Here is a 22,361-nt window from a genome sequence, read left to right on the forward strand (position 1 = left end):
TGAGTTAAGTGCAAGCATAAACTAAAATATATATGACTTTGAATTTAAGAGCCACTAATAACTATGTTCTAATTAACACAGTAATCTGTTCAGCCAAAGATACTAACAGCCATTCTTTCGGCTGTGGTTAATTTGATAACTTGAAGAAGTTATAACTTTGCTACCCTGGATTCTGATCCAATTTCAGTATAAAAAGTTGTTCCTTTCATAGTTTTTTCCCCCCAAAAGAAATATCTGTTACATTTTACCTTAATATTTATCATCCAAGTGTTCTTGATATAAAATCAGTATACAGAAAATTTTAAGAGAACTTACATTCAAGGGACATAGAGGGAAAATGTTAATGTATATTTCATTGTTTCTTGTGGAATTTTTTTTTTCATTTGGTTTGAGAATGGACACTGTGTCTAAGGATGTGATTTAAATTTACTTAGGATGGATTTAGCATTGAGATTATTAAGACAAAGTTAGCAGAGGCCAACCAGCACTGTGCTGCACAACTCCAGGAACTCCATGGTATGCTCACAATTTTCTGTAAGTTGCCTCCACTTCCAAGTGACCAGTGATTTGTTAAAATACCTTGCCCAAGAATATAACTGATTGGTGAAAGGGCATATTTAGGTCAACATAAAATAATAGCGAGTATTTATTGAGAGCTTACTATTTGCTAGGCATTTTCTTAATATTTCAATGTGTATTAATCCTCACAACAACCCAATGTGGTAGGTTATTGATATCCTCCTCTTAAAAATGACTAAATGGAGGCCCAGAGAAATGTAATTTGCCTGAGATCAAATTAAGGTTGCTTAAGATCGAACTGCTAAGAAGGGGCAGTTTGAGTCTGAGCTAGTGCTTCTAAACACTGGGCATTTTTGCTGTGAACCACAGTCAGGGGAAAGTTTAATGTTTTGGACTCTTTCCTCAGAGGCTTGTAACTACACACAATATTGACATGTTTTCCAAGCTCAGAAAGCTCACTAAAAACAACTAAAACTGACCTGACTTGTCACTTGGAGTTGACAATCCCAATGCCTTCTGACCTTTGTGGCACTTCTTTGGAACTTAAATCAGACTTCCATGTGCAAGGAGCACTAATTATCATATAACCAAGAATACTAGATAGTTAATCGTCTAACCTTTGCTAGGTGCTTCAGGATGTCCTTATCTGGCTCAGATGTGCAGCCTTCTAGAATCCAAATGATGTGTTGCCCTAAACAGGCAAATGCCCCCTTCTAGGTGGTCCAGTGGCGGGGGATTTTGAGTTTTGAGTCAGCTTGGCACACCGCCGGCAGCCAGCGGTCACGGTTCACTAATACTTCAATTTGCTACAGCTGGTGTGTGGGCTTAGGAACCAGTAACTCTAGAATTGTATAATGCAAAAAACATACACGATTCAAGTAATGTGCCCTGAGCATCTTGTACATCTGTACAATAAAAAAAGTTAAAACAGAAGTGCCCTACATTAGGAGAGGAAGTCGAATTGGATGCTGACAGGCTCTCTGGGGGACGAAGAAGGCCTAAGGGTTTCAAATAGCGGCTGCTTCCCCAAGCACCAAAGTTCTTAGACATCAGACGTCACCCAAGTGGGGTGGAGCCGACGTGTCCCGGAAGTCAAGACGCCCCGCCCCGGGATCGGTGGCCCCCGCGCCGCGCAGGCGCAGGCGTAGGCGCCGCTGCCTCGGGCACCTCCCAGGCTCCGCGCCTGCGCACTGCCGTCCGCCGCGCCTGCGCACTGCCGTCCGCCACGCCCCGCAGTCTCCTGGGTACAAGCGGGGAGACATGGTGCTGTCTGAGCTAGCGGCGCGCCTCAACTGCGCTGAGTACAACTGGGTGAAGGCGGGCCACTGCCTGCTGCTGCTGCGCAGCTGCCTGCAGGGTTTCGTCGGCCGTGAGGTGCTCTCCTTCCACCACGGCCTACTCGCCGCAGCCCCCGGCCTGGGGCCTCGCGCCGTCTGCCGCGGCGGCTCACGGTGCAGCCCGCGCGCCCGTCAGGTGAGCACCTGGCTCGGGGCCTTGACCACCGCGCCCACCCCACCCCTCCTCATCCCCGTTCCTGTCCCAGACCCAGAGCGCAAGTGTCCTGTTCCCTCCGCGAGGCGGGGCCAACCGCGACGCCCCTCCCTCTTGGGCCCCTCCTCACCGCCGCCTCCTGTAGTTTCAGCCTCAGTGTCAGGTGTGCGCTGAATGGAAACAGGAGATTTTGAGACATCACATCAACAGAAATGGAGACGTGCACTGGGGAAACTGCCGGCCGGGCCGCTGGCCCGTGGACGCCTGGGAGGTGGCCAAGGTAAGCGCTTGAGGCCGGGACGGAAGGAGGAGGCGGCGGGTCACCCAGCACTTGGGGTGGCTATCTGGTCCTGTGGTCGCCGGGGCCTCATAAACAGATGCGGAGAGAGAGATTGATCAAGGATCTAGGCGGTTCAGGGGTGGTATGGGGGACCCAACCCAGCTTAGTGAAGTAGAAGCTTTCTTCTACCCGTCTGCTTCCTGAGGGCATTTGAGTTTGTTACCACTGCTTGGAAAGTTAAGGAAATATTTCTACAAGAGATGTAGGGGCAAGATGTAGAGCGAGCATCATGAGCACAGGCAGGGAGGGAGGGAGACTCATGTGTGGCCTGTTTGAGGGTAGACTCACTGAACAGCTCATCAGCTCTTTTTGGCTATAGGATGCTATAAGGATGACAGAGTAAGCCAAGGGAAGTTAGGGCTAAAATAGAAAGCACCTTAAGTGCCCAGCTAAAGGCACTTTGCGGAGCTGGGGATGCGGTAGGCAGCCGGATTTGTCTTCAGATCTTGGCAATGTCACTTACTAAGTAGACAGAGTGGGAAATTTTTTTGCCCAGTAAGGGACGGAGAGGGACAGCCAGAAGTGGCTTCCTAACACAAATTGACTTTAGCAGTCAGTCTACATGCCAGTAGTTATCAGCAGGCACAGAGTGGGCACTGGAAAGGAGCAGTGCCTGGGAAGCAGGTGATCTGAGTCCTGGCTCAGCTGCTGTGGTGTGACACTGGGCCAGCTTGTGCTCCCCAATCTCAAAAATGAAAGGAATTGGGGCCGGGCACGGTGGCTCATGCCTGTAATCCCAGCACTTTGGGAGGCCAAGGTGGGAGGATGGCTTGAGCTCAGGAGTTCAAGATCACCCTGGATAACATGGCAAAACCCCGTCTCTACAAAAAATACAAAAATTAGCTCGGTGTGGTAGTGCGTGCCTGTAGTCCCAGCTACTCAGGAGGCTGAGGTAAGAGGATCGCTGGAGCCCGGGAAGTCTAGGCTGCAGGGAGCCGTGATCACACCACTGCATTCCAGCCTGAGTGACAAAGCAAGACCCTGTCTTAAAAAATTGAACTGTATCGGGGTCCCCAGACTTTTGGGTATCACAAGCCGGCAAACCCACCACATCTACATATTCTTCCCCATTTTTTTCCCACTGCAGCCATAGAGTTGCTGACTTCTACTTTTACCTAGAAAAGAGAAAAAAACGGAAGAAAGAAAACTCTGCCCTTTGCAATGCCTGTCCCTCATCTGTTTGGGCTCCGTTGCTGCTTTCACACCGTTGGAATCCTCTTGTAGCCTGTGCTACCTCCTTATACCCCTCTTTGCTCCTCTTGGTTGCTGTCATTTACAGACCTTCTAGTCCAACCCCATCCTCTCAGTTTCTGGGCTCCTGATTCTAGCATCCTCTGCTGCACTCCCCCTCAGCCTCCTGCTTGCATGCCCACACCCTGGACCTTGGCACAGGAAGTCTCAGTGTCTAACATCCTGCTGGCCTTTGGCACACTTATTCACACACCCCTGCCCCCAACCCTGTGCCCCATACTACTTCCGCTTCTTTGAGGCTTCCACTGCTTCCTGAATACCCAGCACCCTCTGCTCTCCTGCCTGCCTTTGTTACCTCAGCTAGCCCAGATTCCATGGCCCATCGTTATAATCAGTCCCTTGCTGTTATCTCCGCTTTTTTTTTTTTTTTCTCCTTTCTCTGAACTTGCCTGGCCCAACTCTAGTCCTGATGACAACATTTTCTGCTTCTGATTAGTGGGAAAGAATCTCACAAGGGAGCTGACTGGTTTCACTTTCATTCTTGATCATGAGCCCCAGTGGTCTGGCCACATCTCTCTCTAGGCTTCTGTTTCTGGAGACTACTACTTTTCCTCAGCAAATCCCCACTCCCGTTTCCGCCCTTGCTCATGCTTCACGAATTGATGGAGGCCCCTGGACATATATAGTGTCTCTCCTTATCCGGGGGGTATTGCTTCCAGGACCCCCAAGGATACCAAAATCCACAGATGCTCAAGTCCCTGATACAAAATGATGTATGTGGCATTTGCATATTACTTACATACATCTCCTATATACTTTAAATCATCTCTAGATTATTATAATAACTGATACAATGTAAGTGCTGTGTAAATAGTTAATGCTATATTTTTTAAAAATTTCTATTACTTTTTACTATTGTATTATTTTATTTTTCTGAGAATTTTTCATCCACAGTTGGTTGATCCTATGAATGTGGAACCCATAGATATGGAGGGCTGATTATACTTCCTCTTCTTTTTGCCAACACCAACTAATCTCCATGTGCACCATCTATTTCTTTCTGCTACAGAGGAGGAAGGGTGTCTCTCCTCTTACTGCCTCATACCTCCACTCGTGTGTTGGATCTTATCCCTTTTCTCTTGCTCAAGGCCTTTGAGGTTTCAGTTGTCCACTCTCTCTCTTGCAGCTCATTCCCATCTCCATAGAAAAAGCTTTAATATAGCCATGGTTTATTTAAATTTTTTAAAAGAAAGAATTAAACAGTTACCACATGACCCAGCAATTCCCTACCTAGGTATATTCCCAAGAGAAATGAAAACATACATTCATACAAAAAAGTGTACACAGATGTTTATAGCAGCTCCATTCACTATAGCCAAAAGGTAGAAACAACCCAAATACCCATCAGCTGATGAATGGAATTTTTAAAATGCAGTATCTCTGTACAATGGAATATTGTTTTGCTGTAACAATGTAACAAAGCAATGAAGTACTGATACATGTTACAATGTGGATAAATCTTGAAAACAGTATGCTGAGTGAAAGAAGCCAGTCACATATTTATATGAAATGTCCATTTTATATAAATTCCATTTAGACTCCATTTATAAGAAATGTCCAGGCCGGGCACGGTGGCTCACACCTGTAATCCCAGCACTTTGGGAGGCTGAGGCGGGCGTATCACCTGAGGTCAGGAGTTGAGACCAGCCTGACCAACAGGGAGAAACCCTGTCTCTACTAAAAATACAAAAAATTAGCGGGCGTGTTGGCGCATGCCTGTAATCCCAGCTACTCAGAGACTGAGGCAGGAGAATCGCTTGAACCTGGGAGGTGGAGGTTGCCGTGAGCCGAGATCGTGCTATTGCACTCCAGCCTGGGCAACAAGAGCCAAACTCCGTCTCAAAAAAGAAAAGAAATGTCCAGAATAGGCAAATCCACAGAAGCAGAAGTAGATTAGTGGTTGCCAGGGCTTTGGGGAATGAGGGATGATAGCTAATGGGTATGGGGTTTCTTTTCGTGGCAATGAAAATGTTCTAAAATTGACTGTAGTGATGGTTGCACACCTCTTTAAATATGCTGGAAACCACTGAATTGTAATGTGTAGATGGGTGAATTATATCTCAAGAAAGCTGTTTTTTTTAAAAAACAGTTGAATAAATACTTGGAAAATAAAATTTCAAGAGGCTAGATGTGGTGGCTCATTCCTGTTATCACAGCACTTTGAGAGGCAGAGGTGAGAAGATTGATTGAGCTCAGGAGTTCGAGACCAGCCTGGGCAACATGGCGAAACCCTGTAACTGTCTCCACAAAAAAATACAAAAATTAGCCGGGCGTGGCTGGGCGCGGTGGTTCACGCCTGTAATCCCAGCACTTTGGGAGGCCGAGGCGAGTGGATCACTTGAGGTCAGGAGTTCAAGACCAGCCTGGCCAGCATGAAACCCCGTCTCTACCAAAAAATACAAAAAAAATTAGCCAGCTGTGGTGGTGTGTGCCTGTAATCCCAGCTACTTGGGAGGCTGGGATGGGTGGATTGCTTGAGCTCAGGAGGTCAAGGCTGCAGTGAACTGTGGTGGCACCACTGTACTCCAGCCTGGGCGACAGTAAGACCCTGTCGCAGAAAAAAAAAGAGAAAAAGAAAAATGTCCCTTGATCCATTCTCTCCTTCTGCCTCCCATACACGTATCCAGCAGAGCATCTCAAAAAAGAGGTTTCATGCCTGTTCTCTTCTTCTCTGCTCTCACTTCCTCTTCAACCCACTCTGCCTCGGCTTCTGCCTCTGTCACTCCACTGCATCCGTGACCTCGTCTCTCTTACCTCCCAGAGCCATTTGGCACTACTGGCTGCTCTTGAAACCCTCTTGGCTTTCCTTCCATCTCCCTGGCTCTTCCTGCTCAGCCGCCTTCTGAATGTCTTTTGGCCTTCCCTAGGACTCGAGGTCGGGCCTCTTCTGTTCCCTTCTTCTCTGGTGACATTGCCCAGGCCTGTGGTGTTAAATGCTAACTGGCTCCCAAATTGGTGGCTCTAGTCCTGCCCTCTCTTCTGAGTTCTAGACGCACACATCCAACTGCTTACTTGCCCCCTCCACTCCATCGCCTATGGAGCACATTTTATTTAGTTCGAAAGTAGAGCAGTTTGTCTTTGCCCCCTACCCTATGCCCATTCCCCATTACCAACTTTCTAGAATCACTCTTGTTTCACCTCTTTCCCTCTCAGTACCCCCCTCTCCTTGTTTGTAACTGCAAAATACTTTTGGAATCCTCTTTTCCATCTCCACGTCACAACTCTCACCCTCTCCTACCAGGCCTCTGCTGCTCTGAGCATCTGTGGTCAGTCCTTCACACAGCAGCATGTACAGTCTTCAAATGGGAATCAGATCATCCTAAAACCCTTTGATGGCTTCCTGATGGCCTTAGAATAAACCCCACACCTTTCCAGAGCCAATAAGGCCCGGCACGGTGGGCCAATTTTTTTTAGATTGGGCCTCTGTTTATTTTCCAGCCCCATCTCCTACTCAGCAAAGAGACAGTGGAGGATAGAGGCCATAACATGTTTCTCACTGCTGTGCGTTTGGCATGTGGAACACGGTGGTATGCAATACAATTTTAAGACACTGCTTTCACCTCAAGGATGCCACAGAGCCTCCCTGTTGGCTTCCAGTTCTGAAGAAAGGGAATAATTACTAAAACAAAATTTTAACAAGGCCAGGCACGGTGGCTCACGCCTGTAATCCCAGCACTTTGGGAGGCCGAAGCAGGCGGATCACTTGACTCCAGGAGTTTAAGACCAGCCTGGGCAACATGGCGAAACCCCATGTCTACAAAAAATACAAAAAATTAGCCAAGCATGGTGGTGCATGCCTGTAGTCCTCCCAGGTACTTGGGAGGTTGAGTTGGGAGGATCGCTTGAGCTTGGGAGTTTGAGGCTGCAGTGGGCTGTGATTGTGCCAGTGTACTCCAGTCTGGGCAACAGAGCAAGACCCTGTCTCTAAAAAACAAAACAAAACAAAAACTTTAACATGGAAGAGATTGGCTTATATTGATGAGAAAATGCCAGACAGGACCTACCTTATAATGGAAAAGAAAAACTACTACACCTGATTTGGAGGTGACTAAGACCCCACTAACTTTGCATTTTCTTCCCAGCAACAGCTGAATTCAGCAGTTTCTTTTTTTTTCCTTTTTGAGACAAGGTCTTGTGCTGTCACCCAGGCTTGAGTGCAGTTGCACAGTCTCAATTCACTGCAAACTCCACCTCCTGGGCTCAAGTCATCTTCCCATTTCAGCCTCTGAAGTAGCTGGTACTACAGGTGTATGCCACTATGCCTATTTTTTTTTTTTTTTATTTTTCAGAGCTTCTTTTCCTCAGTTTCATGGCATTAGTTTGCCTGTGGTAAGTTAGTTAGCTTCTTTGTTAACCTTTGTAGCATCCATAATAGACTTCTTTTTTTTTTTTTTTTTTTTTTTTTTGAGACAGAGTCTCACTCTGTTGCCCAGGCTGGAGAGTAGTGGAGCAATCTTGGTTCACTGCAGCCTCTGCCTCCTGGGTTCAAGCGATTCTCCTGCCTTAGCTTCCCAAGTAGCTGGGATTACAGGCACGTGCCACCACACCCGGCTGGTTTTTGTATTTTTAGTAGAGATGGGGTTTCACCTTGTTGGCCAGGCTGGTCTTGAACTCCTGACCTCAGGTGATCCACCCGCCTTGGCCTCCCAAAGTGCTGGGATTACAGGTGTGCACCTGGCCCATAATAGACTTCTTTCAGAGGGTCAGCATGTCTGTGGCTATTAAGGCACAGAAAGATAGTGATGGTACCGGCTACTGTACCGGTTGATAGGGGCCAGCCAGGGTTTATAAAATTCTGAATTATGTGGGACTCAGGTGTATGATTTCACCACCATCAGGAACGTAGCGCTGACTCTCCTTGGCATACATGAGCACTTACCCCAGCCTTTTCAGAATGCTTTCATGAGCAGCCCTGTAGGAGGCATTGTAGTTGCTTGCCTATTGAGATGTGTTTTCAATAGAACAGGTCTCTTAAATAAAAGAGGTTTTTTTTGTTGTTTTTTGTTTTTGTTTCTGTTTTGAAACAGGGTCTTGGTCTCTTGTCCAGGCTGGAGTACAGTGGTGTAATCAGAGCTTATTGCAACCTTGAACTCCCGGGCTCAAGCAATCCTCTTGCCTCAGCCTCTTGAGTACCTGGGACTATAGCACACACCACCATGCATGGCTAATTTTTTTTTTTTTTTTTAATAGAGATGGGAGTCTTGCTTTGTTGCCCAGGCTGGCCTCAAACTCCTGGGCTCAAGTGATCCTCCCGCTTTTGCCTCCCAAAGTACTGGGATTACAGGAATGAGCCACTGTACCCAGCCTATTTAGAGTTCTTATTGTGAGTAACTTTTTGTTACTCCCTTGGCAGGAGAGAACCCTTGTGATTCTTAGCTTAGTAAAGTTGTTGCATCCCGACATAAGTTGAGAAATATTTCAGGAAAGAAATACGCCCAAGCTTTCCTGTAACACCATTTTGGGAGTCTGTGCCATAAAATCCTACTAAAGGCAAGATCCTGCTAGCTTGAGGCCCTTCTGGTATATCTAGTATCTCTCATCCCCGGATTCTATCTGTAACTCCTATGTGGGTCCTACTCGCCTTGCACCATCTACACAATAATTGCCAGCATTGATGTCCTGGTTACTGGCATGTGGCGAGCACTGTGCTAGTGCTATACCTGCATTCTCTTATTTCATTCTCACAATATACTTTGAAGTAGATAAGGACAGTTATCCCCCATTTACTGATAAGGAATCTGAGGGTGACTTGACCAAGGTCACAGCTGGCAAATGGCAGAGCTGGCATTTGAACCCAGTTTTCACTCCAAAGCCCAGACTCTTAATGTATTACTTCCATACCGAACTTCCTCAAGTCATTTAGAATCTGTCCACTTTTATTTTATTTTTACATCTTTTTATTTAACAACTCAACCACTGAAATTTCAGTAAGGAAAAGAAAAAAGGTGCCTTCTACTCATGCTTTCTGTTTATATGCCATTAAGACAGGATGGAAAGCCAGTTATATCATATGTATCTAATAGCAGGGATAGTACAGCCCTTCAGTTATTGCCCTTGACCAAGGTTTAGCTGTGACACTGTTTCCCTACTTGCATTTTGGGCCCATGAGGCTCTAAGTTGAAACCTCAGTGCGTAAGAGAATTTCAGTCATAATTTGGAAAACAGACAAGTAACCATCGCCTTTCCATCTCCTAGAGTTGGAAGAGGCTCAGGTCCCCCTCCTCCCTCCCTTACCATAGGCCTTCATGCCCCGAGGACTAGCAGACAAACGAGGACCTGAGGAATGTGATGCGGTTGCTCTTTTAAGTCTCATCAACTCCTGCGATCACTTCGTGGTTGATCGAAAGAAAGTCACAGAGGTAAGAGCTTTCAGATTCAAAAGCATACCCTGAGTCTGTTGGGTCTATGCTGTGAGAGCCAGTCATGAGATACACCTGTGATGCTAAGCCAGCCATGCAGGTATAGCACCTAGTAGTTCCCTGGAACAGTGGTGTACAAAGAAAGTTAGACTTGGGTTCAAAGTTGGCATCACTAAGCAAGCTAGTGTGACTCATATCATGTCTTCTGTAATGTCCAAGAACCCCAGTGCAAATGCAGTCAAGAGTAGTTCTCCTGAATTAGTTTCCTAACAACTCATTGTGCCGTTTGCCACTGAAATAGATGAACCTAAAAGTCTCTTCCCTGTTCTGCCATAAACAGAACCAAAATAATTTTCCTTATTAAAAAAAATACAAAACATTGCATCATTCTGCCTGTTGTATGCCAGCATTGGAATCCTACCCTTCTTAATCTCATTGGCTAAGCAGCTGCAAGACCAAATGATATGGAACTGAAGAAAACTTGAATACTGATGGATAACAGTGTCAGAATAGATCACTGTGCTTGTTAGATTTCCTCTGGGAAATTTAGATTTTTCTCTAGTTCACCAGAGAACAGCTCATACATTTATTACCCTGAAGGTCATTGGAAAGAGTATATAGCTATACCTGGATTATTTATAATAGGTAGAGAAAATGCATGTATCTTTTGTCTGCATACCAGCAACTATCAGGATTGAGACTCCTTTATGATATCAGCAGAAACAAAGAACTATCATAGTAGTTGAACCCTTTAATATCTTTTAACCAAACTGTGGAAAACTCTATATGAATTATATATTAATACATGATTAGACAAGACCATTTTTCTAAAGATAGAGGCCAAAGTTTATTTTCTTTTCATCATGATTTCCACATCAGGAAACTCCCTAGACCCAGCTTCCTGGTGCTCCAACAGTATTTAAAAGACTTTTGTGTTGGCTGCTTCATCCTGTGGGTATACCCAGAGCCGATGAACTTGTTCTTTGGCAGGTTGTTTTAAGTTAAGGGATTTTGGGAGAATGTGGAATATCCAGCTGGCCACAAGACTTCAAGGGCTAAGGATAGTTGTAGGCTTATTTGTATTTCTTACACTGACTAATGTATTATTTGTGTGGCTGAGGATTAAACAACCCCTCGAGCCTCAACGGCACCAACAGGTACCTACAGGTTATGTTAGGAATTTCGGGATTGCTTGGAAATCAGCTCCAGAGACTCAAGGAGGGAGAAAAGGCTGAACTGTTACCCAGGAGCCATCTTTTTATTCCTAGAATCCTGTGGCCATAATCTGACTTATTGTCATGTCTTATGTGTCCTGCATGATTTTTTAAAATTTCAAATTAGTTGTCCTAAAAATCTAAATTTCCAGTTTCTCATGAAAAATCAGAAGATCTGAGAACACAGGCTCATATGACTCCCATGGCAACAAGCCACATGTTAAGTAGAGGCTGCCCCTTCAGATAGGGCCTCTGCTGTCCAGTTAGCTCTGAACCAGTCTTTGAGTAGGGAGATGACTCCTTACCATTACACATGGCCAGCTTCCCTCAGGCTACCTGCCTGACCCTTGAAGGCAGAAGGAGAACTTCACTTCTTGGTGTCTGCCCTCTAGACAGGATGGAACTAAATATGGATCTGAGTTGCGGGGCTGGAGGGCTGAAGTGTCCTCCACTCTGATACAGGTACGTGCCAGATTATGCCCATGATCCCATGAAAGTTCCAGGCCTTCTCTTCTGACGACTGCTTTTGTTGATTTTGTAATTAACAAAGCCTTTCTATGATTTTTCTTTGGGGTCAAAGATCTCAGTCTACCCCATTGTTTGATTTGGAAGCCTTTTATCTTTTTGTCTTTCTGCAGGTAATTAAATGTCGTAATGAGATCATGCACTCTTCAGAGATGAAAGTATCTTCTACGTGGCTTCGAGATTTTCAGATGAAGATCCAAAATTTTCTGAATGAATTCAGGAACATCCCAGAGATTGTGGCAGTATACTCCAGAATAGAACAGGTAAAAATCATGTTTAATAGTTCTGGCATACAGAATGAAGGGAGAGAAAACAACAACAGCCACACATTTAGAATTTGAAGTTTATTAGATTTAACCTAAATGTTAGAATGTAAGCAGGGGAAAGAATGCTGTTATGAAATCTGCAATTATGCTGGGCTGAGAAACTTTTCTGTGGTCACAGTGCACTATTAATATGGATCCAGTTTATTATGTTTAATTACAAATTATTTGAGTAATTCAGTGGAATGCATTTTTCATGAAATCAGTTCATATATTTGTGTGGCAATCCCTCAGCTGTTGACATCTGACTGGGCTGTTCACATCCCTGAGGAAGATCAGCGAGATGGGTGTGAATGTGAAACGGGAACTTACCTGAGTGAGAGCCAAGTCAATGAAATAGAAATGCAGTTACTAAAGGAGAAACTTCAAGAGATATATCTTCAAGCAGAAGAACAAGAGGTGTTGCCTGAAGAGGTAAAAGAAAAGTGTTATAGGTTCTGTATGAGTAAACAACACAAAGAAAGATTCTGGGGAGGAAGAGTAGCTCATCTTAACAAATAATTAATGGTGGTTTTGATTTATAAGTCAAATAATTTCCAGAAGTGTGAATATGCTTTTGGCACAGATTAATATTACCTCTTAACAAATATTTTCACTTTCACATCAGTAAACATTTGAGTGCCACAAAGTGGAAAAATCTGGTAAGGGCTACAGTAGAATTCTGAAAAAAATGCTCCAGACATTCTCTGCTGGTCAGGGGGATTGCCAAAAAAAAGATTTTGCTAAGAAGATGCTGTTGAGCTGTGACTCACAGAATCAAATAAGAGTCTGACAAATTGGCAAGAGAAAAAGATGATTCTTGACAGAGAGCACAGTACTTGCAAAAGCAGGGAAGGATAGTCTGAGCCTGGGCAAGGACAAGTGAGCACAGGAGCCATGGCCAGGTTTGAGGATGGTAAAGTGGGCTGGAGCCACATGCCGAAAGGTTTTCTAGGCCATGCCACGAGGTTTGGGCTTCATTCCCAAAAAGCAGTCAAGAAAGGGTGATAGGATCAGATACAGCTTTTAGAAAGTTAACTCTTGTGGTAGTTGGAGGTTGGATGAGTGGCTAGCAACTACCCAGAAGGCTCTTGCAGTCGTGTGAAGGTGAGCGAGAACAGAAACTAGGGGCTGTAGAGGAACTGGATTCTGGAGGCAGCGCCTGGGCAGAACTGATGGATCTTGGTGGCCAGGGAGATTGCTTGGAGCATGGCATGGGGCTGGAAAAGGGTGGAGAAGGTGGGGAGGGGAGTGTGTAAAGAATCATCAGTGTTTCTAGTTTAGGACCTGCAGGCTAATGATGGTCTAAACTCCCAGGTACAGGAGGAACAAATCTCCTTTGTCACATACAAGGTATAAAATAAATTAACAGTAGTAGAATTATATTCCAGTAAGGTTCAGAAATATTCCAGCACTGGCTGGATTAGACTTCTAGATCACCAGGAGATCTTGGAAAAATCATTTCATCTCTCCATTCCTCCTTGTCTAAGGAAAGTAGTTTTGCTGGTTACCTCATTAAACCTAGGGAGAGTTTATTAAATGCAAATTCACGAAGTCGTGATCCTTGCAGGTAACTATGCCTGTATTAACCATTCCAGCTTTGATCCAGGTGCTTCATTCAGCATGGTGAGCCCCTTTAGCACAAGGACTTGGTACCCCTGGTTTTTTGGGTGTGCCTACCATGGTACACCATAGGTATTTAAAATGATGTATTAGCATGTTTAATCTTCTCTTTTCTAAATCCGTGTGTTTCAGTTCCTCTGTCTTTATTTTATAATGCCATTAGAGCCCCAGTTTTCTTTCTGCTGCTGTTTTCAGAAGCTAGAGCCAGGAGTTTGTGTCAGTTGAGAGCTGGAAGGGAAGCTGGCAGTCATCTTATATCCCCTGCTTTGCATGTGAGGCAAGGGCCCCAAAGAGCTTGCACTGGGGCTGAGGGCTGACCCGCAGGTCTCCCCCTTCTGATCCTGTGGCTTCCCGCCTGCTGTGCTGCAGATCTTATATACTGAGGAGCTGGCAGCTCCTCATTATCTCTGTTTTAACCCCCATTATCTCTGTTTTACAGAAAGGAAATAGGGATTAATTGGCTTGTCCTCTGGGTGGAGTCTCTAGGTGGAGTTAATAAATTCTCATTTTTCATGCTTTCTCTTCAGCAGACCATGGCATTTCTCATAATATTTCAATTGATCAAAATGTGAGGATTGATTGGCATGTTATCTCAAAAAAGTTGGAAGTCAGGTTTCTGTGTATATTAAATTTGACGTCTTCTGAAAGTTCAGTACCCTATATGATTATCCATGTTCTTTAGGGTTAGTTGCCAAAGTCAGAGGATTTGTTAAGACCAGATTTCAGTGAATCTAAAATGCTGTCAATTGTAAAACATACCATTATTTCAGTTACTTCTAAGAAAGAAAAAACAATGCTGCCAGTTTATTACAAGATACTATCAATGGTAAGATGCATTCTCATTTGAGATGTTAGAATAGGAAAAAATGTGCATCCTGGGATCAGGAAATACAGTGATTGTATTATGACCCCAGGGCTTTTGTTATAAATGTTATCAAGACCCGTTTCTTGTTTTTGTTAAAACAGTAGGGGTAAAGGCGAGGTGCGATGGCTCTGGCCTGTAATCCCGGCACTTTTGGAGGCCAAGGTGAAAGGATCACTTGAGCCCAGGAGTTTGGGACCAGCCTGGGCAACATAGGGAGACCCCATCTCTTAAAACAAACTAACAAACAAACCAAAAAAAGTAGGGGTAGGGTTAGAAAGCTAAGTTGAGAAAAATGATTGATGGTAGTAATTCAGCGTGACACCTCCTGCAAACACATCATGGAGTGCCACAGAGAGCTCACCATCTCCACAATTTTCTGTTAGTTTGGTGAACCTTAAAGGTATAGAACAGTAGAAAAGGTGGGCTCACATTAAAATACACTGTGCATGTATTGCTGTGATTGTGAGATTTTACTCTGCTTCGGAGCCAAATGGCAGTAGCAGCTGCTCAACCCCTTGTAACATGGAGTTTGTGTCGGCCATGGGCTCATCTGCCCCAGAATTCGGCTGCCACCTAAGTGCCCTTCACATAGTCCTGCCAGCCCTCATTGCTCTGTTAGGATCTGGGAGTTAAAAAAAAAAAAAATCCATGGCCAGGCACGGTGGCTCAAGCCTGTAATCCCAGCACTTTGGGAGGCCGAGACGGGCGGATCACGAGGTCAGGAGATCGAGACCATTCTGGTTAATACAGTGAAACCGCGTCTCTACTAAAAAATACAAAAACTAGCCGGGCGAGGTGGCGGGCGCCTGTAGTCCCAGCTACTTGGGAGGCTGAGGCAGGAGAATGGCGTAAACCCGGGAGGCGGAGCTTGCAGTGAGCTGAGATCTGGCCACTGCACTCCAGCCTGGGCGACAGAGCGAGACTCCGTCTCAAAAAAAAAAAATCCGACTAAAGTACATTGAGCACAGTTAGTGACTAAAAAACATGAAAATAATTTTCACAGACTTTAAAATCAAGACTGATTTCTGAAACCCTGGTGAGGGAGCCACCTTCACCAAGACCTGCGGGGAAGCTTAGGGGTAAGAGACAATGACAGCATGTACACAAGGTCACTGGGGAAAGGATAGAAAATGGCACTTCATTCATTATATTCTAGAAATTTTTATTGAGCACCTACTGTGTGCCAGGCACAGTTCTAGAAGCTTGGTATGCATCAGTGAGTGAAACAGACAAACATCTCCAGAGTGGGAGACAGATACTAAACAGTAAACATAATGAGGTCATGATGTGGGGCAGTAGGAGAAATCCAGTGTAGAGCAGAGGGAGGGTGATCAGGATTGGCAGAGTGGGGACGAATGTCAGGTTGCAGTAGAGTAGTTAGGGTGGCCTCTTTGAGAAGGTGAGACTTAGCAGTACCTTGAAGGAGGTGAGGATTAACCATGCGTGTATCTGGGGGAAGAGGATTTGAAAGAATAATGGGTGAAGAGGTCAGAGAAGTGAAGGGAGAAGAAGCAGGTCCTACTGGACCTTGTGAGCCATTGGGATGACAAAAGGAGCCCCTGACTGCAGTGGTGAGGGTACCCTGGGGTACTGGAGGGGAGGGGCCAAGATAGAAGCAGGGTGACTGGTAGGAGGCTACTGCAGTGGACCAGGTAAAGGATGGTGGTAGCCAGGCTGAGGGTAGAAGTGTAGAGGTGATGTGAAGGTGTGCCAATGTGGCATGTGAGAGAAAGAGATCAAGGCCAAGAGTTTTCGCTTAGGTGACTGGAAGAGTGAAGTTGCTGAGCATCTTTTGCCTCCAACAGTAGACCAGCACGTAGTAGACTGTCAGTAAATTGGACATTTATTAAATGAATGTAGTTAGGGAGGAGGGAATGGACCAGAGCTGCTAGGTGCTTTTAGTAGTTTATTTCTGATCCTCATAAGAATCCTAGGTGTTGTTAGTATCATCCTTAATTTGTGTACCTAGAAGTAAGCTCAGAGAGGTCAAATGTCTTGGCCAAAGTCACACAGCTAATTAAGTGACAAAGCTGCACTTCAGTATCCAAGTCTGAATATTCTACATTCCAAATTTTTCTAGTACTTTCAGTTTTTCCATCTCTACTTTCTCTTCCCCCTTTACATATAAACATGCAAAGCCTTCCCTGATCTTAATACTTTTTTTAAAGCCTCCTTTTGATTCATCCTCCCAACCCCAAGCTAAAATAATCACCCCATCCAGAACACCTCTTAAGCACATTTCAAGAGTAAATGCATTTGTTGCATTTCACAAAGGAGAAAACAAGTTCCAAGAAATGTCAGCTATGGGACACTCAGGTTGAAGATAATGGGAAAGAAAGGCAATTTGGGATGGAAAAAGAGAACTGAAACCTTGAACAAAAGAAAAGAAACTAAGTAGAACAGAACACATCAGTCCTGAGAGTCTGCGGGGGGTGTCAGGAGGTGGCAGCACAAGGACCACCATTCCTAGGTTATCATGTGAGAAAGTCTCCGCACAAGTGGAGGGGCACCCCACTGAGGGCAAAAGTCTATCTGGGAGTATGCGTGTGGTGCCCAGGCCCTGCTGGTGCCATCATGGACATCTGATTAGAGCCTCAGGAGGACCCTGGGGTGTGTCTAGGACACCGGGCACGGTCACTGAGAGCTAACGATGCAGTGCCCACAGTTCCTAACGCATGCTGTGAACCATGTCATCCGTGTGATCTTCATTTCACATGTCTGTGGCTTTCAGATTTCTTATTTAAAGCCCAAGCATCTTGCAGGAGCTCTAGGCTAGTTTCCAGCTGTGTATTAACCAGCTCCTGAAGGGCACATTCCCGGTCTACTTACTGACCAATCTGAAACCCTCTGGTCATCTGCAGCTCCTCCCTGTCCCTCCCCGCTCCCTGTGCATCCTGGCCACAGCCTTAGCCAGTCATTCACCTCCCTCCCATCCCCAGCGTCCATCATCTGGCATCCGGCTCTTTCATTTGCTTACTTCACAATAACGTGAGTATTTGCTGGGGTTCCACACCAGACCTACTGCATGGGAATCAGTGACGTACACTCTGCAGTTTAAGAACTACTGCTGTCTTAGGGCAGAGTGCTCCGTTACTTTTCTTCATTAGATTTATATAACCCTGACTTGACTTGTAGTTGAGGGTTCCCCATTTAAAAGCATTCATCGCTGGGCACGGTGGCTCACGCCTGTAATCCCAGCACTTTGGGAGGCCAAGGTGGGCAAATCACCTGAGGTCAGGAGTTGGAGACCAGCCTGGCCAACATGGCGAAACCCCGTCTCTACTAAAAACAAAAATTAGCCGGGTGTGGTGGCAGACGCCTGTAATCCCAGTTAGGAGGCTGAGGCAAGAGAATCACTTGATCCCAGGAGGCGGAGGTTGCAGTGAGCCAAGATCGCACCATTGCACTCCAGCCTGGGCGACAGTGAGATACTGCCTCAAAAAAACAAAAAATACACACACACACACACACATATATATACACACATACACACACATGTATATATCCATATGTATAATAATTCAGGTACAGAATTCAAAAGAAAAGGGCATTTTATTTATTTGTATACCTACACGTGTGTGTATGTATAAAATGACGCCCTTTCATGTAAAGGCAGGAAGTTTTAAAGCAAAAAAATGGAAGGAGACAAGCAAATACTCCCTTGTGTACCCCCAGAACCACTTATTCTGGGCCACTATTTTTTGAGTGGAGGATGCTTTGTTTTAAAGGGTTTGTTTTGTTTTTGTTTTTCAAACTTTAACCTGTCTGTGGACAGATGCCTGTAGCCAAGATTTCTGTCTCTTGGGCACATGAGTAGGAGCCAGTCTGGAAGCTAGTGGGTTTTTCATTTGAATTACAAATCTGCTGTAAAATCGTCTAAGCTGTACATTGCATGGTTTCCTCTTGCAGCTCTCAAATCGACTAGAAGTGGTGAAGGAATTTCTGAGAAACAATGAGGATCTTAGAAATGGCCTGACAGAAGATATGGAGAAGCTAGACAGCCTCCGTCTACATCAGAAACTGGATTCACAGGAACCTGGGAGACAGACACCTGACAGGAAGGCCTGAGGTGAGTTCAGGCAGATGATGGTGTTAAAGGAGGACAGAATCGCCTCATCTCTTTCATGTCTGTTCTCTCATGTGAGGCCATCATGAACACACAACAGTCTAATCTGAAGTTTGTCCTTATTGTTTCAAAGAGAGGGCACTGAAGTTTGTGTTCTTTCTCTACTTAATGCTTCTTAAGTCTGTGAAGTAATTCAGCATCAACTCCCTGTTTAGCCAAATATACCTGAAGTCATTGGTCTTGAATTAAATGAATCAGCTTTATAACATAATCAAAAAGCATTTCTGCCTTAAAATGACACCACTGATGCCTAGCTCTTACCATGGCATTAATAGCAATTGATTGGTTTCCATAAGGAGAACTTCTTAGAATGAGTAACTGTCTTAAGCATTTTACTTTTTTCCCCTCAAATAAAAAAAGAATCAAAACATTGTCTTTCATTTTAGGTTGCCTGTCAACAAAAATCAGGCATGTTCTGTGAAAGTCAGCATGGCTTCCGTCTCAGACATCCTTTTCTGTGCAAAAGGAAAAAGTTACCAGACTATTGTACCCAAACAAAAAGGAATTTTTGTTGTTTTGTCCTGGACTTTCCTCTCTTTGGAACTATTTTAATATTTATAAACTTGGGGTTGTATAATCTATTGCAATAAAAATATTACTCTTTGCCAAAACTTGCTACCAGGCCAGGCATGATGGCTCACACCTGTAATCCCCAGCACTTTGGGAGGCCCAGGCGGGTGGATCACCTGAGGCAAGGAGTTCGAGACCTGCCTGGCCAACATAGCGAAACCCCGTCTCTACTAAAAAAAAAAAAAATACAAAAATTAGCCGGGCGTGGTGACATGTGCCTATAATCCCAGCTACTCAGGAGGCTGAGGCAGGAGAATCGCTTGAACCTGGGAGGCAGAGGTTGCAGTGAGCTGAGACCATGCCACTGTACTCCAGCCTGGGCAATAGAGCGAGATTCTGTCTCCCAAAAAAACAAAAAACAACAACAAAACTTACTACCATCCAGGGATTTTTTTGCTATTTAAAAGGTGAATTTCTTTTCTGGTCCTAAACTGTAACTGCTTAACTTAGTAAAGGCTGTGTTTGGCCAGGCCTGTGCCAGAGGCTTACCTGGAGTGCTCCACCCACTGGCAGGCAAGTCCTATTCCTATTCACCCAGGATGCCCAAGGCTGGGCTGGGATATAAATGCTGGAATAGGAAAGAAATATTTCCTTTTTAGAGGAAAGCAAGAAGAAACATTGCCTGAAAGGCGATTTTCTAGTTGTTTCCAATTAGTACAGAAATGTTACTGCCTCTGGGTGCAGTGGCTCATGCCTGTAATCCTAGCACTGTGGGCAGATCACTTGAGCCCAGGAGTTTAGTACCAACCTGGGCAAGTTGGCGAGACCCCATCTCTACAAAAAAGTTAAAAATTACCTGGACATGGTGGCACACACCTTTAGTCTCAGCTACTCAGGTGGCTGAGGTGGGAGGATCCCTTGAGCCCAGGTGGTCAAGGCTGTGGTGAGCTATGATCATGCCACTGCACTCCAGCCTGGGTAACAGAACAAGACCCTGTCTCAAGAAAACCCCCAAAAACTGTCACTACTAGGTTGGAGTAGCCTAAGGCAGTAGGGCAAGGAGGTGGGCCCAGGCTGGTCTTTGGGGAGCTGGAGAATGGTGACTCGAGTGACCAGTGGACAGACAGGACCCAGGCCAGCATCACAAGCAGGGATGTCAGGCAGGAGCAGGGGAACTTCTCGCTTGGCAGCTGGTTTATGGTACACATTTGAAAAGTAAGCTCCTGGGGCCTGGCCTCACATGCTCAGTGAATATTTGACTGAAGGGCTCCTCTTAGCTTGGGAGTATTCCCAGGCCTAAATGTTAGTTATGCTGTTAACTAAGCCTGGTCCTTCATTACAAAATTTAAAAATGAAATTGCAACATTCTTGTGGAAATTCAAAGACATCATTTTCTTTCAACAAATTCACACATTCGTTCATGCTTCTTCTATACCTTTTACCCCTAAAGTCATCCACTCCTGACTTCCTCCTGCTGGTTTCCCAAACTGCGCAATGACTGCCCCATCGTAGGCAGTGGTCTGTGGAGTCGACCTCACTTTCACCTTTCCCCGCATCTACTTGTTTCCAAGGCCAGCGGTACTTAACTGGGTCAAGTTGCCTGTGGACCTTCAGGAACAGAATTGCCATGTTCCTCGCTGCCTGCAGGAAAGGCTCCATTCCAAGCCCAGTGAAGATGTGTGCCTATCCAGCCGCCTACCAAGGATGTCATCTGTAGAATGGGTGGAGGGCAGGGGTTTATTTGGTGTACATTTTTATGTTAAAATGCACTTATTATCACTCTGTAAAGCCCAGATGAGTGCAGATGTGCCTGTAACTTCCTCCTTTAATCTGTCCAGGTAGTATTTAATCTTTAGTCTTACATTTTCTTTCTCCCTTCATTTCATGGAATTCCTTGAGAAAACTTCAACAGTAAAGAAAGAAATTTCATTCATCTCACAACTCTTCCAAATGAAGAAACTTAGCGAAATATTTCCAAGCTTCTAGATGTGCAGTACAAAACTTGGGATCAAATGGAATCTTGATTCATTAACCAATTTAAGATCTGACTTCTAATTTTAGGAACTTTGGGTTATGAACGCTTCCATTTTATACCTGTGTCTAGTTAGTTTGCCCACAAGCTTTTATCAAGGGTCCACCATGTGCCAGTCCCTGAAGTAGATATAAATACAAGGATGTGTAAGGTATGGATGATGGTATACGAGCTGTCATCTTACTGGATTTGTCCAGTCTGATAAAGATACGGTTCCAAAAACTTTTTAAAGCCCCAGAGAGGACTTTAAGGCAATGTAGCATCATATATAGAGATATCAATCTGTTGATATCTTTCTATTTAACGGAACTGTGCACCTGGGCACAAGGGTGTGCACAACAGGATGTGTACAGCAGCACTGTTAAAGTGTAGCACATTATACTACAGGATCTTATGCAACTGTTGGAAAGAATGAAGCGATGCTGCACTGTGGTCATGCAGTGGTCTCTAAGACATATTAACTAGAAAAGCAAAAGGCTTAACAATGCATAGCAGTCGGGCGCGGTGCCTCACGCCTGTAATCCTAGCACTTTGGGAGGCTGAGTGGGGTGGATCACCTGAGGTCAGGAGTTTGAGACCAACCTGGCCAACATGGCGAAACCCTGTCTCTACTAAAAACACAAAAAAGCCGGGCATGGTGGCACGTGCCTGTAATCCCAGCTACTCTGCAGGCTGAGGCAGGAGAATCGCTTGAACTGGGGAGGTGGAGGTTGCAGTGAGCCGAGATCACACCACTGCACTCCAGCCTGGGTGACAGAGGGAGACTCCGTCTCTAAAAAACAACCAAAGAAACAAACACAAGAAAACAATGCATAGCAAGCTGTAATGTTGTTTGTGTTTTAGAATAGTAGAGGTCTGGAAAGTTGTTTGCTTTTCCCCAGTTTTTTTTGCTGTGTTACCTCTGAAGGAAATTGAGGTAGAGGGGAGAGTTAGAAGGAATATTTGGCTTTTCTGTTTTATATCCTCCTGGGTGAAATTTTTATAACAAACACGTACTGGTGTATTTTGAATGTTTTTAAAATTTTATATTTCAGAATAATAAAATATAAATTCAAACTGCAAGCTGGCTGTGTCGCATTTCCTGGGCTATGTTGTAGCCTCCATTCCTCCATTTTGTAGCTCCACCTCCAGGGTCACCTGCAAATTGTCAGGGCAGTGGGAAGAAGCCCAGCAAATGGGTCACTTTCTGCATAGGGCTGTCTGT

At 45.0% G+C, this 22,361-nt stretch overlaps 1 protein-coding gene across 5 annotated transcripts; it reads left to right on the plus strand.

Annotated features, from left to right (window-relative positions):
• Window positions 1-1,611: 1,611 nt before the first annotated feature.
• CUNHXorf38 (chromosome unknown CXorf38 homolog) lies at window positions 1,612-22,219 on the plus strand. 5 transcript variants are annotated; one of them, XM_033201696.1, is made up of 7 exons: window positions 1,612-1,992; window positions 2,156-2,290; window positions 9,841-9,960; window positions 11,813-11,962; window positions 12,257-12,436; window positions 18,399-18,558; window positions 19,002-22,219. In XM_033201696.1, exons 1-6 carry the CDS (start codon window positions 1,780-1,782, stop codon window positions 18,555-18,557), a joined length of 957 nt encoding a protein of 318 aa, XP_033057587.1. In that variant the 5' UTR covers window positions 1,612-1,779; the 3' UTR covers window position 18,558; window positions 19,002-22,219. The 5 variants fall into 5 exon arrangements, with proteins under 5 accessions (XP_033057587.1, XP_033057588.1, XP_033057589.1 ...); XM_033201697.1 differs by having other exon boundaries at window positions 20,576-22,219; XM_033201698.1 differs by having other exon boundaries at window positions 20,697-22,219.
• Window positions 22,220-22,361: the final 142 nt, after the last annotated feature.

The sequence above is a fragment of the Trachypithecus francoisi genome, unplaced genomic scaffold, assembly GCF_009764315.1.
Source record: "Trachypithecus francoisi isolate TF-2019V2 unplaced genomic scaffold, Tfra_2.0 Lachesis_group6, whole genome shotgun sequence".
Taxonomy (NCBI): Eukaryota; Metazoa; Chordata; class Mammalia; order Primates; family Cercopithecidae; genus Trachypithecus; species Trachypithecus francoisi.

Coding starts and splice junctions, on each gene's coding strand:
- CUNHXorf38 (XM_033201696.1), top strand. CDS start 1,780: ATGGTGCTGTCTGAGCTAGCGGCGCGCCTCAACTGCGCTGAGTACAAC. Junction 11,963..12,256: donor TATACTCCAGAATAGAACAG/GTAAAAATCATG, acceptor GCAATCCCTCAG/CTGTTGACATCTGACTGGGC. Junction 12,437..18,398: donor AAGAGGTGTTGCCTGAAGAG/GTAAAAGAAAAG, acceptor TTCCTCTTGCAG/CTCTCAAATCGACTAGAAGT.